At 52.9% G+C, this 13,278-nt stretch overlaps 5 protein-coding genes across 5 annotated transcripts; 3 read left to right on the top strand and 2 right to left on the bottom strand.

The window, feature by feature from the left end:
- Positions 1 to 415: 415 nt before the first annotated feature.
- On the bottom strand, positions 416 to 2,166 carry BBA_04742 (synaptobrevin-like protein; the record flags this gene model as incomplete). The annotated part of the gene is made up of 4 exons (XM_008599839.1): positions 416 to 496; positions 713 to 861; positions 1,363 to 1,591; positions 2,059 to 2,166. The coding sequence occupies 4 exons, from the start codon at positions 2,164 to 2,166 to the stop codon at positions 416 to 418; spliced, it is 567 nt and encodes a 188-aa protein (XP_008598061.1).
- A 1,673-nt stretch (positions 2,167 to 3,839) lies between these two features.
- BBA_04743 (fusicoccadiene synthase) lies at positions 3,840 to 4,980 on the top strand (the record flags this gene model as incomplete). The annotated part of the gene is made up of 3 exons (XM_008599840.1): positions 3,840 to 4,148; positions 4,197 to 4,450; positions 4,506 to 4,980. The coding sequence occupies 3 exons, from the start codon at positions 3,840 to 3,842 to the stop codon at positions 4,978 to 4,980; spliced, it is 1,038 nt and encodes a 345-aa protein (XP_008598062.1).
- A 928-nt stretch (positions 4,981 to 5,908) lies between these two features.
- Positions 5,909 to 7,034, top strand: BBA_04744 (Nucleosome assembly protein (NAP); the record flags this gene model as incomplete). Its single annotated transcript, XM_008599841.1, has 3 exons — positions 5,909 to 5,996; positions 6,079 to 6,816; positions 6,925 to 7,034. 3 exons carry the CDS (start codon positions 5,909 to 5,911, stop codon positions 7,032 to 7,034), a joined length of 936 nt encoding a protein of 311 aa, XP_008598063.1.
- Positions 7,035 to 7,420: 386 nt separating this feature from the next.
- BBA_04745 (phosphatidylinositol transfer protein CSR1) lies at positions 7,421 to 9,019 on the bottom strand (the record flags this gene model as incomplete). The annotated part of the gene is made up of 3 exons (XM_008599842.1): positions 7,421 to 7,917; positions 7,994 to 8,135; positions 8,225 to 9,019. The coding sequence occupies 3 exons, from the start codon at positions 9,017 to 9,019 to the stop codon at positions 7,421 to 7,423; spliced, it is 1,434 nt and encodes a 477-aa protein (XP_008598064.1).
- A 2,370-nt stretch (positions 9,020 to 11,389) lies between these two features.
- Positions 11,390 to 13,049, top strand: BBA_04746 (HypA protein; the record flags this gene model as incomplete). Its single annotated transcript, XM_008599843.1, has 5 exons — positions 11,390 to 11,503; positions 11,567 to 11,608; positions 11,667 to 11,958; positions 12,043 to 12,418; positions 12,560 to 13,049. The coding sequence occupies 5 exons, from the start codon at positions 11,390 to 11,392 to the stop codon at positions 13,047 to 13,049; spliced, it is 1,314 nt and encodes a 437-aa protein (XP_008598065.1).
- Positions 13,050 to 13,278: the final 229 nt, after the last annotated feature.

Consider the following 13,278-nt stretch of genomic DNA (forward strand, 5'->3'; position numbering starts at 1 on the left):
ACCTCGCTCCGGTGCAAGGCTACTATTTAGACGCCTTGCCAAAATGTTCTTCTACTTCAACTACTTGTCGCGGCATTCGGCCGCCTACGTAACGCGTCACCCTATTACCATGGATACGACATTGACAATGTCTTTTGTAACAAAAGACCCCTTTCACTGCACTGCCAACTCCAGCCCTCAAAAATTCACGCATTAATAGATAAACGACACCATCCCCAACATGGCACTCCTCATATTCACCACGCAGTTCGAATATGCCTCACTCACCACCCGACACCAAACCGGGCTCTCTCGCTTTCCCTCTTCGACCCCCCCCCCCCTCTCTTTAGGGTCAACCTCCCATTCCCCCTTTTTTTTCTTCAGAAATTTTCCCTCGTTCCTCCCCTGACCCTCCTCGGCTTCCGACTACTTCTGCCTATGGTTGCTCGGAATTTGCGTGCTCGCAACTATATTGCGCAGCCTTCGCCTTTATTCCGTTTGCCCACATCGTGCGTGCCTGGGAGAACTAGTTTCCACAATTTCTCCACCGAGCAGGAACAAGTCAAAAAAGTTTACGGATACAGCAGGGGAAAAAAAGATCAGATAAGAAAGCTGGTTTGCCTGCGGAACCGCCCTTTCTCGTCAGCTCATGCCCGTCATGGTGGACCCGCCCCCCTCTGCACAGCGTCGGTTTCTACCAAAGTACTGATTGATAAACCAATAATCTACATACTTTTTTCTCACCCTGGTCCGGCACTTTTCCTCTGCTCCTCTCAGGTCCCGCTGAAAAGACTTGGGTTTTAAGCACACGTGGAGAAGCACCTTGCATTCTAGACTCTACCTTGCCGACATTGTCCGGCTTGGCTGCATTCTCTTCAGCCTCTATATCTCGTAATAGGCCAATAGCAGACGGCTGCAGTCACTGGTATAAAATGGTCCCGCGCGAGGGGAAAAAAAAAATCCAAAGCATTCTTGCCCTAGTTGTGAATACTTAAAGCTCGATTAATGCGGAAACGCCCAGTCTCCAGTCATACATGCGGCTCTGACTAGCCCTGGTCCATCCTCGCAGCATGTCCAGACGCATAGCCGCGCCGCCAACAAACAACTCAGCTTGGTGGCCAATTAAATCCACAATGCTCGAAAACAGAAAAAGAGTACCCAGTTGGGCAGCATGCTCCGGCTCCTCCCCGCCAGTCTCTTCTTAAGACTGCCCGGTGCCAGCACGCCGCTCATTGTCAAAACGTCAAGATCAAAAGCACGCACTTCCCCGGTCGTTTCGTTTTACCTCCAAGCTTCTTCAAGCTTAGTGGCCAGTCGTTTTAACGGCAACTGCTTTGATGTAAGCAACGGCGCAGGCCGGCAAATGACAAGGGGACAACTTACTGGGAATGATGATAATGGCCAGAAGAACAATTACACCAATGATGATGCACATGCGCATCTTCATGTCCTTCCACCACATCTGCTTGCGTACGCGGTTGGCTCCACGACGGAAGCCCTGCGCCGAAACGGCAAGGTTGTCCGTCTTGTCCTGGAGGGCGTCCAGACGCTCACCACGCTGCGAAACCTTATTGATATTGTCGCGCATGACACCGACCGTGTCGTCGATTTGCTGCCGCCATGGTTAGCATTGATCACGAAATCGCATTGCGCATCTTTCCATCAGTTGACACTGCGCCGACTTTTTTCTCCGTCCTTTTGGCGGTCTCAGAGGGTGTCGCTACTGGCTTGGCGTAGAGGTTTGGTGGTGAAGCCGATGACTACGCATAGCCCCATGCCTAGCCAAGGGTAACGCAATCGGTCATGTTGCTAGCTTTTGCATGCCAACGGCTTTGATAGAGAATAACGGCATGAAGAAAGATGCGCATTCGTTCGCTGCAATGCCTCTTGGTCGGGAGCGTGTCGATGCCCTTTTTCATGGCCGCCGAGTTGGGTTGCTTTGACCACGGTTTCACCTCTGCTGCCGCATTCACCAGCTTGTTGGCGCCACGCTCCAAGGCGCTCATAGGAGGCGGGAAAAAAAAGTCGGTCGCTCGTAGAGCCAAGAGAATGAGACACCTTCTCGACTCAGCTACTTACAGCTTGCAGAGCCTGGGTTCTGGCGTTGCCACCGGCACCGCCGGCTTGCTGCGTGCCGGTCTGGCCGCTGGGGATATAGGGATCATAAGGGGGCTCCTGCGAAGACATGATGGCGGCGTCGAAATTCAAGTACTCGAATCAAAGGGTATCAGCAATGCGTATTGTAATCGTAGACGAGGTCGCTCGGGATGCCGTGGCTGTAGATGCGTCTTGTTCTTGCAATGAGAGAAGAGAGTTGTCCAGTGCAAGTTTGCGTTTCGTGACGACGGCAATGACCCCTTCCAGGTGGAGATCCCAGCGAGGCGCTGCAATGGTGGGCTTACGAATGCGACAAAGGCCGGGGCTGGGCGCTCTCTCTGGGGCTGGGTGCTCTCTTCTGGGGCTGGGTGCTCTCTGCTGGTGCTGGTGGGCGCTCCCTCTGGCGGCTACTTGTAGTTAGCACTTTATTGCAGAGGGGCTTCTCCCAGTTTGCCAAACGCATCTGCAACAGAGGCCGCAACAGGTGTTTCTGGTGATATTAATTTAGACACGAGGCCGCACCAAATGAACAAGAATTCACACGTAAGATGTTATTTGTTCCACTCGGAGCCATCTTCGCTCATTTTTTTTTCTCTCTCACTTTTCAGGTGGGAGCCAAGCAGCAAGGTGCCCTGGCAACGCCCCAGGCTGCGGCGGGAATGACAGTGTGTCTGGCACGTGATACTAAAGCAGCCAATCATCGACCACCTACTTTGCATGGTCAGCCAACTGTGGCGGCTGCGTGGCTGTAATGTGGCTAACGAGATACGCGCTATTTTAAATATATCTTTCAATGGAGTCCACGCTTCGATATTAGCCTGTATTAGTATGCTCTGCCAAATATGAAGCCGGATCCTAGCTATGGTAAACGCCGGTGAATGGATATTATTGCTATAACGAACAGCTATATGAATCATAGTTGGGATCGTGGTTATTGGTCGTACTGAGATCAATGCCTAGTCTTTCGCCAGTTGGCATGACGGTACAGTGATCGTTACAATCGCGCTAAATCAGTCGCGTCAGTAAGCGCGAGCTTTCGTCTTGCAGGATCATGCCATTCGGGACCGTTTCTGGACTAAACGATTATAATTGTGGAATATAATGAACAATCTCATTCACAGCTCTTTCCCGGTGCGCTTCCATCAGCCGGTGTACGCAAGCTGGGTGGGACATGTTCATCGAAGCAACCCTTCCAACTCGTCTTGCACAATTTCTCAAGCCCGGCAATTAAAGAGGTATGAATTTCAAAAGTTTTTCAAGTGGGCCAAATGGGAAGAAGGACTTTGTCCACAAAATGCTTGGTTTCGGTGGAGTTCTACGAAGGCCACGCAAACCTCAATCAATGGCCATGCAAGCCATTTCTTTCAGCTAGACGTAGCACATTGGTCACGTAACTATAATATATATATAGCTTAGGTTTGTTTCAGAGTTCCGCTGATCTGGATTGGTCTTTACCCGAACTAATAGTCGGTGAGGTATGTACGTAGCGCGCGGGATCCAATCACGTCCTGAAGATGTCTCAAGACTGCTTTCAAGAGATTCAGCTCTACTTTTTATGCACCGCGCCTTATGAATATAACGTAGCGTCAAGAGGAAGCGGCTTGCAGAAGGTGGAGGTAGAGATTCTCAGCCGCCCGCAGGTCTCAGCCGCTGACAGAGTATTTATTAGATAGCCAGTTCGCGAAATCTGGCACGCATCCCGCGAGCCTTTCATCATCAGCTCATTTGTCCTTTTGCTGGCAATCTTGTATTTCATTTTCAACATGGAGTATCATTACTCGCATCTGATCGACTCCTCTTCCTACGACAGTGAAGGACTCAGTGATGGGATACCCCTTCGAGTTCACCGGAACCAGGACTTGGAAGAAATGGGCGCTATTCGACTGCACAATGACTGGAGAAAATTTGTTGGACCGCTACCAACTAATATGGGCGGCAGCATAGGTCCTATATACAGCTTTACTGCCGTGACGATGCCAGAATGCCGGCCAGAACGGCTAGAACTCGTCTCTTACATGGTAGAGTTAGCTTTTCTGAACGACGATGCGCTGGACACGACCGAGGTACCTGAGGTATATATGATGCACCCTACTTTAAAAAAAAATTCTAACATATGCCAGGATTTTGCTCTAACTAGCGAGATGGTATACCGCCGCAATGAAGTGATTGATAAAGCCATGGTCAAGGATCATAAACCTGGGAAGGGGCAAATTTTAGCCAACTTCGCCAAGGAGATCATGTCTATCGACCCTGTAAGGACATCAGATGTGATGAAATACTTGAAAAGAGACTTGAGAGTGCCGAAAAATGGCATCAAATTTAAAGACTTTGATGATTTCCTCGAATATAGAGTTGTGCAGGACTCCGGTTCCGAGTGAGTATTGTTCAGTTTCTCAACAATAAACTGGCAATTCCTGACTAGAATATAGTTTTCTGCTTGCGCTGTCTATCTTTGGCATGCAGCTTACGATTCCTAAAGAAGAAGAACAAACATGCTTTGAATTGACTCGGCCGGTTTGGGCAGCCTCAATTCTTACAAATGATCTTCAGTCTTGGGCCAAAGAGTACAAAATTGCCCAAATGCAAGACAAGTCTGATATGATGATCATGACGAATGGTATTTGGGTATTGATGCAACAACACTCGATTGACATTGAAGAAGCAAAGCTCAGAATTCGTCAAAAAGTGAAAGACTTTGTTGCACAGTATGTCATGACTCTAGAGAAGATCAAAGTTGGACAGGATTTGTCACTTGACTCCCGTCGCTTGATCGAGGCTATGCAGTACATGATAAGCGGCAACCTGATATGGGGGAATTTGTGTCCACGCTATCATTCTCCAACCAGCAAGCTAAGCGACTTTCAACTGAGTCGAATGAAGAATGTGTTGGGGAACCGCGTCTAATGGAATGCCCCATCTTGATTTTTCGTAAATGGCCTTTGGCGAGAGCTTCTTTTATGGAGACTCTGATCTTGTGAACAATCACTTTAACCAAAGTTGCTACTTTTTTTCTACTCTACTCTGCCGGTCGATCGATTATAGTGTCGTAGCAGCCATCTTGAGCAATTTCAAGCCAAGTTTACGAACAGTCAGTAAATAATATTAAACATGAAAAATAATTTTATTTCCCAGTACTATACTTCTTTATTTCTGTTTATATAGATAGAGCTAGACAGGCGGGGTCTAGGGCGAATTAGGTAAATTAGGTATAGCTAGGAAGGTTGCAGAGACAAGTGCTTCTGTAGGAACGACGTATGTGTCCGTCTACGAAATAGTTGTATACCTACCCGAATCAACGGACAGCAACCCCGCTCGGATAAGACGGCGACGTAATGATATTCATTCTTGCTGTACTGGAGGCTGTTGTGTCCTCGACGCCCGAGACCCTTAAAACTAGAAAAATCGTCCAACATAGTCTAGCCTCTTTAATATCCCACGAGGCTTCGGCTACCCACCAATGACATCAGCCACGCCCCTCCTTCAGCCCCACCCGTCTCCAAGCTAACAAGCTAGGTTGCCTGCAATTAGACGGGGAAAAGGCAGCTTGAACGGAGCAAATTAAAATTCATCTTCACCGACTTGCAATGTTTGGGAAATCTGAAGTAGCTCGGCCCGCCAACCAGAGGCGTTGATATCCACTGTTGTTTATGTCAGAAAGAGGAGTGAGCCAAGGTCCCGATGGAAAATTTTTTGTTTTGCGATTAGGCTTGTGGTTTTTGAAAAAGTAATAAAAGGATACCAGACGTGCCCCTCTCAGCTCAATCTTTTACATCTTGCTCCTCAAAACGTTTTTTTTTTTTTTTGCATACACGAATCAAAATATCTCTACAACATGTCTGACGACAAGATTGAGAACCCCGTCTCCTTCAGCAAGCTCCAGGAGCTCGAGGATGACTTTGAGGATGTCGAGGTTGAGCTCCGTACGTTACAAGAAGCGAAAAAAAAAGACAAATCCCCCTCCCCCCGCGGAAAAAGAGTTACCACTGACCAACGCGCACACAGTCCGCCAGCAGGCCAAGCTCACCGCCGACCTCTACGTGAAGCGCGCCAAGGTCATTGCCGACATTCCCAACTTTTGGCCCCTCGTCCTCGAGCAGTCGCCGTCCGAGATTGACGAGTACATTCAGCCCACCGACTCGGCCGTGCTCCTCAACTCGCTCGTCGACCTCTCGGTCGAGCGCTTCGAGCTGGCCTCGGGCGGCGACCCGCGCAGCATCGCCATCAAGTTCACCTTTTCCGACAATGAGTACTTTTCCGACAAGACGATTGAGAAAAAGTTTTGGTGGCGCTACGCCCGGGACGGCTGGGCCGGCCTCGTCTCGGAGCCCGTCCGCATCCACTGGAAGAGCAAGGACAAGGACCTGACGCAGGGCATGCTCGACCTCGTCTGCCAGCTGCGCGCCGCCGAGCAGGCCGCCGGCGGCAAGAAGCTCGGCGACGACGCGGAGCCCAAAAAGGCGCTGCTCGCCAAGATGGATGATGCCGGGATCGACGCCGTGTCCTTTTTCGCCTGGTTCGGCTTCTGCGGCCGCAACGTCTCGGCGGAGGAGTCCAAGGAGGCGGCCAAGGAGGAGCAGGCCAAGCGCCAGAAGCGCAAGAATGGCGAGGAGGTCCCCGAGGAGGAGGACGAGGACGAGGACGATGACCTCGACGAGTACGAGACGGAAATCTTTCCCACGGCTGACGATGTTGCCGTCTGCATCGCCGAGGATGTCTGGCCCAACGCCATCAAGTACTTTAGTGAGTTTTTTTTTCTTTTTTTTTTTTTTTGGATGAAATCTTTTGCAACAGACAAAAGAAACGATGGGAGGGGAGATGAAAACTCATGCTAACGGATAGATCTTTTAGTCACTGCCATGGAGCACGATGCCCTCTCCGACATTGACTTTGAGGAGTCTGACGAGGAGATGGGCGACGCCGATGCCGACGACCACGCCTCCAAGAAGCGCAAGGCCTAAGTGGTCTGCAATGCTTTGCCATGATTTGCCATGAAATACCCCCCCGCCCGAAAAAGTATTTGCGACGCAAAAATGTAATGATGTTGGTTTAGAATGATGTCCCCGTTTTTTGCTTTGGTCAGATACCCGTGTGCTAGGACACACGGTCCAAACACAGATAGAAGATGCCGGGACACGGCAGTCCAGCATACAAAGGAAGAATGCACCTACGATTTACTATTCAGAGTAGCTGATTAAACAAATGTGCTTACTGCGACTTGACAAAAAAAAAAAAAAAAACTTTATTCTTTTGCATTTAGATGGCTTTACTATATCATGTTCATTGTACCAACCCGTACCCCTCCCTTTGCTAACAAAAAAAACGTCTCTTTCTATTTTTTTTTTGTCTACTTGGTTTCCCCCGCCTTGGCCTTGAGCTGATCCTGAGTCTTCTTGGCGGCTGACCAGTCGACCTTGCCGTTGCCCTGAAAGACGCCGAGACGATCGTACAGCGAGCGCGCGCGCAGGTACGGGTCCAGCTCCCAAAAGTTGGCGGCGAGCTGCTCGGCAATGGCGTCGCGCTCGGCGCTGACCTTGGCCGTCTCGGGGGCCTTGGCGCCGCTGGCGGCGGCGACGCGCGCCCACTCGCGCGTGCGGTCCTCGAACGCGGCGGCGAGCTCCTTGCGGCGGGCCAGCAGGGCGTCGCGCGTGGCCGTGTCGTCCATGCGGTCGTTTTCGCCGTCGACGGGCGGCACGTACTCGTACTCCCAGGGGTTGGTGCCGCCGAGGTCGCTGACGAGCTGCTCGGGTGCAATGTACTCGGCGATTTCTTTGGCGCCGTTGGTAAAGTGCACTTTGGAGGCGACGACGGGATCAAGCCAGCGCTCAATGATGCGGTAGACGCCTAGGAAATGGGGGTTGAAGGTATTAGTACATACGGTAGATGAGGTGAAGGGGGGGGGGATAGTGCTGGGACGTACCGCCGAATCCCCATGGTGCGTTGTGGATGAGGATGCAGCCGAGAGACTCGGGATAGTTGGCCTCGAAGCACTGAACCAGGAATTTAACGGGGACATAGTCCATGTTGGACAGCGAAAAGCCTGTTAGGTCAAACACAATGGTCTAGAAATTGTTGCAAGGTCAGCCTCAATCTCGTTGTCCGGGGGGGTGGCCACTCGTCTCCGAGCAGCAGCAAGCAAGCAACCACTTACTCCCATCTCCACGGGCGCCTGCAGCGACAGCCTCGCCAGCTCGATGCAGTATACGGTAAACTTTTCCAGGCTCTCGACGCTCTGGTCGGACGCGCGGTGGCGCGCGGCGCGAATGTAGTTGACGGGGCGGCCGTCGCGGTCCGTGCCGTGCAAAAAGCCCTTTGCCCAGCGCATCTGGTTGAGAAAGTCCTTGCCAAACGTCTTGTCGCGGGACCCCGCGGCGCCGTGCAGCTCCTGCTCAAACATGTGGCCCTCGCCCTGGCGCATGAGCACGCGGTCGACCTTCATGTCCTCGACGCGCCAGCGCACCGACTTGGCGAGCATGAGGACGGCGCGCAGCACGTTCCACTTGCGCGCGCGCAGAAACCGCAGCGCCAGCGTGTCCGGGTGCTCGTGCTTGACGGCCTCGATGAGGATGGAGCGCGCCGTCTCGGGCGTGTAGACGTCGAGCGCCTCAATGGCCAGCTTGACGAGCTCGTCGCGGTCCGGCTCGTCGGCCGGCACCAGCTTCTGCAGCTCCTTGACCGAGTTGGGGAACTTGGGGTGCGTGAGCTCCGTCGGTCCCTTTTTCTTGCCGAATAAGCCCCAGCCGCCACCAGAGGAGGCGGCGGCGGCGGGCTTGGGCGGGTCGACGGCTTCGCCACGGGCTTTCTTCTCCTCGTAGATGCGCGACTCGGTCTCGTACAGTTCGAGGACCTGGAAGCCAAAAGACCAGAGCTGCCGCAGCTTCGCCTCCTGCTCGTCGGTCAGGTTGCCGAGGTGGCCTGGCGCGATCTGGTGGCCGTTTTGCGACATGGTGACCGTTATCGTGCTGGGTGAGAGAGGGGGGTTGAAGAGAAGGGGACGGGGGGGGAGTTGTGGGTTGTTGGCTGCGTGAGCCAGTTGCAAAAAGGATCTAGTCTAGACCAGGATGCGCAGGTTTGTTTACCAAGTCTATATCGCAATCACTCGTCAAAGAAGCAAGTCAACCTCAAGCTGAAGAGACAGAAAGAATGGGATAAGAAGATAAAAAATGCTAAAAAAAAAAAGAAAGCCAACGAAAAGGGCTGGCGTTGGCTGAGCTTAATATCTTTAGGTTCCTCTGTCCTGTCCCGCGTCACATGTGGCTTTCTGCACAGTCTCTACGACAAAATTAGGCACGCCACCAAATATCCCCTTGAAATAGCTAAGCCCCCTTTTCCACGTTTATGCAAGCGTGGGTTATTAGGCACGTAATTACCCCCCCGTCCGTCTCGCCTATTTTCCTCCCGGAGCCATGTGTGCTCGTACCTAGGAACAGCTTATCGGCCCCGCGTTTTAATACGGCACTAAAACTTCCTTTGGGTCAGGTATGCCGTAATACCCCGCATAAATGGCCTTGATGTTTGGGGGGTGATTTGGCGGCTGAAAAGGAGGGCTGCAAGCCTTGCTTACAGCCTGGCCTGCGAGTTGCACATGGACAAGGTTTCCTGGCAGCCCACATGGCGCTGGGGCTAAGACTCCCCGAGGCCGTCACGAGGGGAAACTAGAGGGGGGAACGGACGGCTTTGTATTCTGTTGCTGCTATGTCTGGCTGGCATGAATTTGTTCGCTTGACGCTACTATTTCCTGGAGAAAAAGAAAAGGCAGAAGCTGAAGGCTCGTGCTTCTGAGCGGCGGGCATAGCCCTCACTCACTCCGCACCGTCCGACGCTTTGATGGAGAAAAAGGCCCCGTAAAGATCTGTTTTGTGAAGGGGGGGTAAATAGTAAGGGCAACCAAGAACGATCGCCATTGTCTGACAGCCGGTTACCTCGGTACAAAGAGCTGTGTCCGTAACCTTCGAGCCTGCGTCTTTGTAAATCTTGCCGCAACAAAGGGGGTCCCGGTTTGGAGAGAGGAGCTAGATGCATTGACTACCAAGTACGCGCGTATAGGAGGAAAGTAAAAAAAGAAAAAGAAGAGACTTGGTTTGAAGAATTGCCGATGCCATGAATCGTTTGACCGAGGCAGCGAAGCTCGACAAGAAGCCGGGTCCCGGCCAGCCACACATGTCTTGGGCAGGCGGGAGCCATACACAGCCCAGCTATTTATGATCATCACCTATCGCGGTACCTGAGGCACACATAGGGCTGGCCAGCAGCTTGTGTATTGTTCCCGGCCAATAATTGCAGTATTTGGCAGTCGTAAAGAATGGCTTCAGAAGACATTGCGGCTTTGGTCTGTGTTGGGTAGACCAGACTCGTCGTGTAATCTGATCGATTCGTAATCAAGTTCGACCGCTGGTATCTGATGAGTCGGGACTCGGCCGCTTGCTCCCCGTCCTTGTCGGTCTCCGACCAAGTTGTGACGCCCGTCATTACTAATAATAAACCACATCTTGTCTCCAGCATTCCGCATGAACGAAGAAGGATAGAAGACACAACGGATACGAAAAGCTGGGTCGCCATTGTTTAAAACACATCGGGCTCAATCTGTGTCATCTTGTTCTAGCAGGGTATCCTTGCCCTGGGATCGATGAAACCATCTCCTTGATGACGGCATGATGCCGATTCCCGAGCCGCCGCTGTTTGTTTCCGCCGTTTGACCCCCCGACATACCATGATGACGCGAATTCGAAGCAGCGCGTCCGATGCTGGTCAAACAAAAGGTTGTATAATATAGATGGGTATAATTGAAAAACGCAGCTGCAATACTCTATCCGCACAACGCCAGGTGTTGAGCCGTGAGCCAATCCGCGTCGCCGGTTTGCTAATTCTGGCGTCATCGGGCTCCGCATCGCCAAACTGCCTTTGTCAGTAGCTCTGTTTGCTCTGCCACCAGCTCGGAGATGGCTCCAGTCCGAACGACGAGAGAATGATGTCTGTTAGCTCTCAAGTCACTCCAATCGCACCGTCATATCCTTCATCACTCTGTTCTATGCGGTCAATCGGCCACGCTTTTCACCGACGCTGCTCTGCTTCCCCGCGTTTGTCCTCCTAGGCCTCCGAAGCTCCCGTCCGAAGCTTGTACAGCTGCATTAGATGTAAAGATTTCCGGGTGGCGCATCAGCGTATCTATATAAACTATTACATGCTCCCCATGCGTATCCCGCTGCTGTGGGCGAGATCTGTAGAATCGCTTCGCCTCTTCCCGCCCACACTGAATCGCAAAGTGTCCCGCACATCTCCGGTACTCGCAGCAACAACGTGCAGGCGGCTCCTCACCATGGCGTCCCCGACGCGCATCCTGGTCCGCGCCGACGAGACGGGCCTGCTTGGCATGACGCAGACGCCCGAGGCGGCGGCCAAGGTCAGCGCGCTGCTGCAGGAAGACATGGAGGTGCGCGCTTCGAGTCGCTGAGAAGGAGAACCGAGCAGAGCCCGCTAACAATGTCGAATTTAGAAGCACAATGTCTTTTTTAACGAAAAGGGTTATCACAACCATGTAAGCAAATTTCTGTGCATCTTGTTCTGGCAAAACATGTGCTAACGCGGCCATCCAGCTTGTCCACCAGCTCCTGACGCTGTATGGCACCGGTGCCACGCCTGAGGACATCCAGCGCGGCTACGATAACAATAAATCCTATCAGCTGAAGCGAAATGAGCAGGGAGAAGAGGTGCAAAGTGCCCTGCATGACAACTTTGACGAGGCCGCAAAGGAGTTCTTTGGCCGGGGCCGATATTATGGCAATTTCCTCCGCTTTTACCAAGAAGAGATTGAGAAACTTGGCTGGCAAGAAACCGTCCTCAAGTATCTCATTAACAATGAGCAAAATTTTACTCGCCTCTTTTCTGGTAAGCCCTCTTTTCCCTCTCTTCTTTTCCTTTTTTCGTCTTCTTCACGCGTAGTAGTCTTGCTAAAACACAGACACACAACAGGCCTTCTCCATCCATACCTCCAACTCATGTACGGCCTGGAATGGGCGCAGCCCGCTCTTGTCGCCGAGGGCCTCGCGCAGACCAGCATCCACCGCGACAACTTTGGCGTGCTCTTTGCCGCCGTCGACGAAAAGGCCCGGCGAAACCCGCCCGCGCCGCAGCAACCGCCACGGCACCTCGCCAAGCTGCTCGAGACCATTGGCGACGAGCACCCGCAGCTCGTGGCCGAGCCCAAGTTCGAGGACGGCGACGGGAGCCGGACCGCTGTGCTGGACCGCATTCCCGACCAAGTCGCCGAATACCTCGCTGCCAATGTGCGCGTCGACCCGGACAACAACCTGGACGAGCAGATTGACGCCATGGTCCACGCGTCGGCGTACGTTGCGGCCGCGTCCATTTTTCACCCGCCTCACAAGCCCAAGTTTGACTTTTTCATCATGCAAGTTTCCTGATGATATTCCTCCCCAGGCTGTCTCTTTCTTTTCCTTCCCTCACTACTAACAAAGTGTGTATTAAGCCACCACAACAACCTCACCCCCGCGTTTCTCTGGCTCAAGACGCAGGACTGGATCCCCGCGGCCGCCAAGGCCCGCCTGCTCGAGTGGAAGCTGCGCACCGGCGTCCTGACCTTTGTGTCCCGCGGCAGCCCGCGCCTCGACGTGGACGCGCTGCGGCGCTACGTGCCCAATGATGTCCGCACCGGCAGGGCGCGGGCCATGGTCGCCAGCCCGGAGGAGCTGCTGCCGCGGCTGCACGCCGTCGCCGACGACGGGCACGCCATCAAGGTGGCGCGCGCATTCTTGCTCGCGCAGCGGGCGTCGAAGCCGTACCTCGACCGTGCGCAGCGGCCAGCGTGGATCAGGCTCGCCGACGACGAGACGTGGCTCAAGGCGCACTATGCCTTGCTGGACAGCGTCGAGGGCGCCGATATGGACGCTGGTAAGGAGCCGCGCTGGGTCCGCTCGGCTGGTTTCGACGGCGCCTGGGAAGACGTTCCCAAGATGTAAACTGCGGGCCTGGACTGTACCTTCGACATCGGGTTTTGATTGCCACGTTGAAGACCTTGCTAGCGTTTTGCAAATTCGTACTGTGACACGCAACACCAAGGCCCGTGGGTATTCAACTTTTTATGTATTTGTATCAACAACGCCCCAAGATTGCTCCATGAATACGACTTCTCATGATGGGAAAACGAAAAGATAACTACATATAACGTAATGAGAGATTATGCCAGCC

Source organism: Beauveria bassiana, assembly GCF_000280675.1.
Source record: "Beauveria bassiana ARSEF 2860 unplaced genomic scaffold BBA_S00011, whole genome shotgun sequence".
NCBI classification, from domain to species: domain Eukaryota; kingdom Fungi; phylum Ascomycota; class Sordariomycetes; order Hypocreales; family Cordycipitaceae; genus Beauveria; species Beauveria bassiana.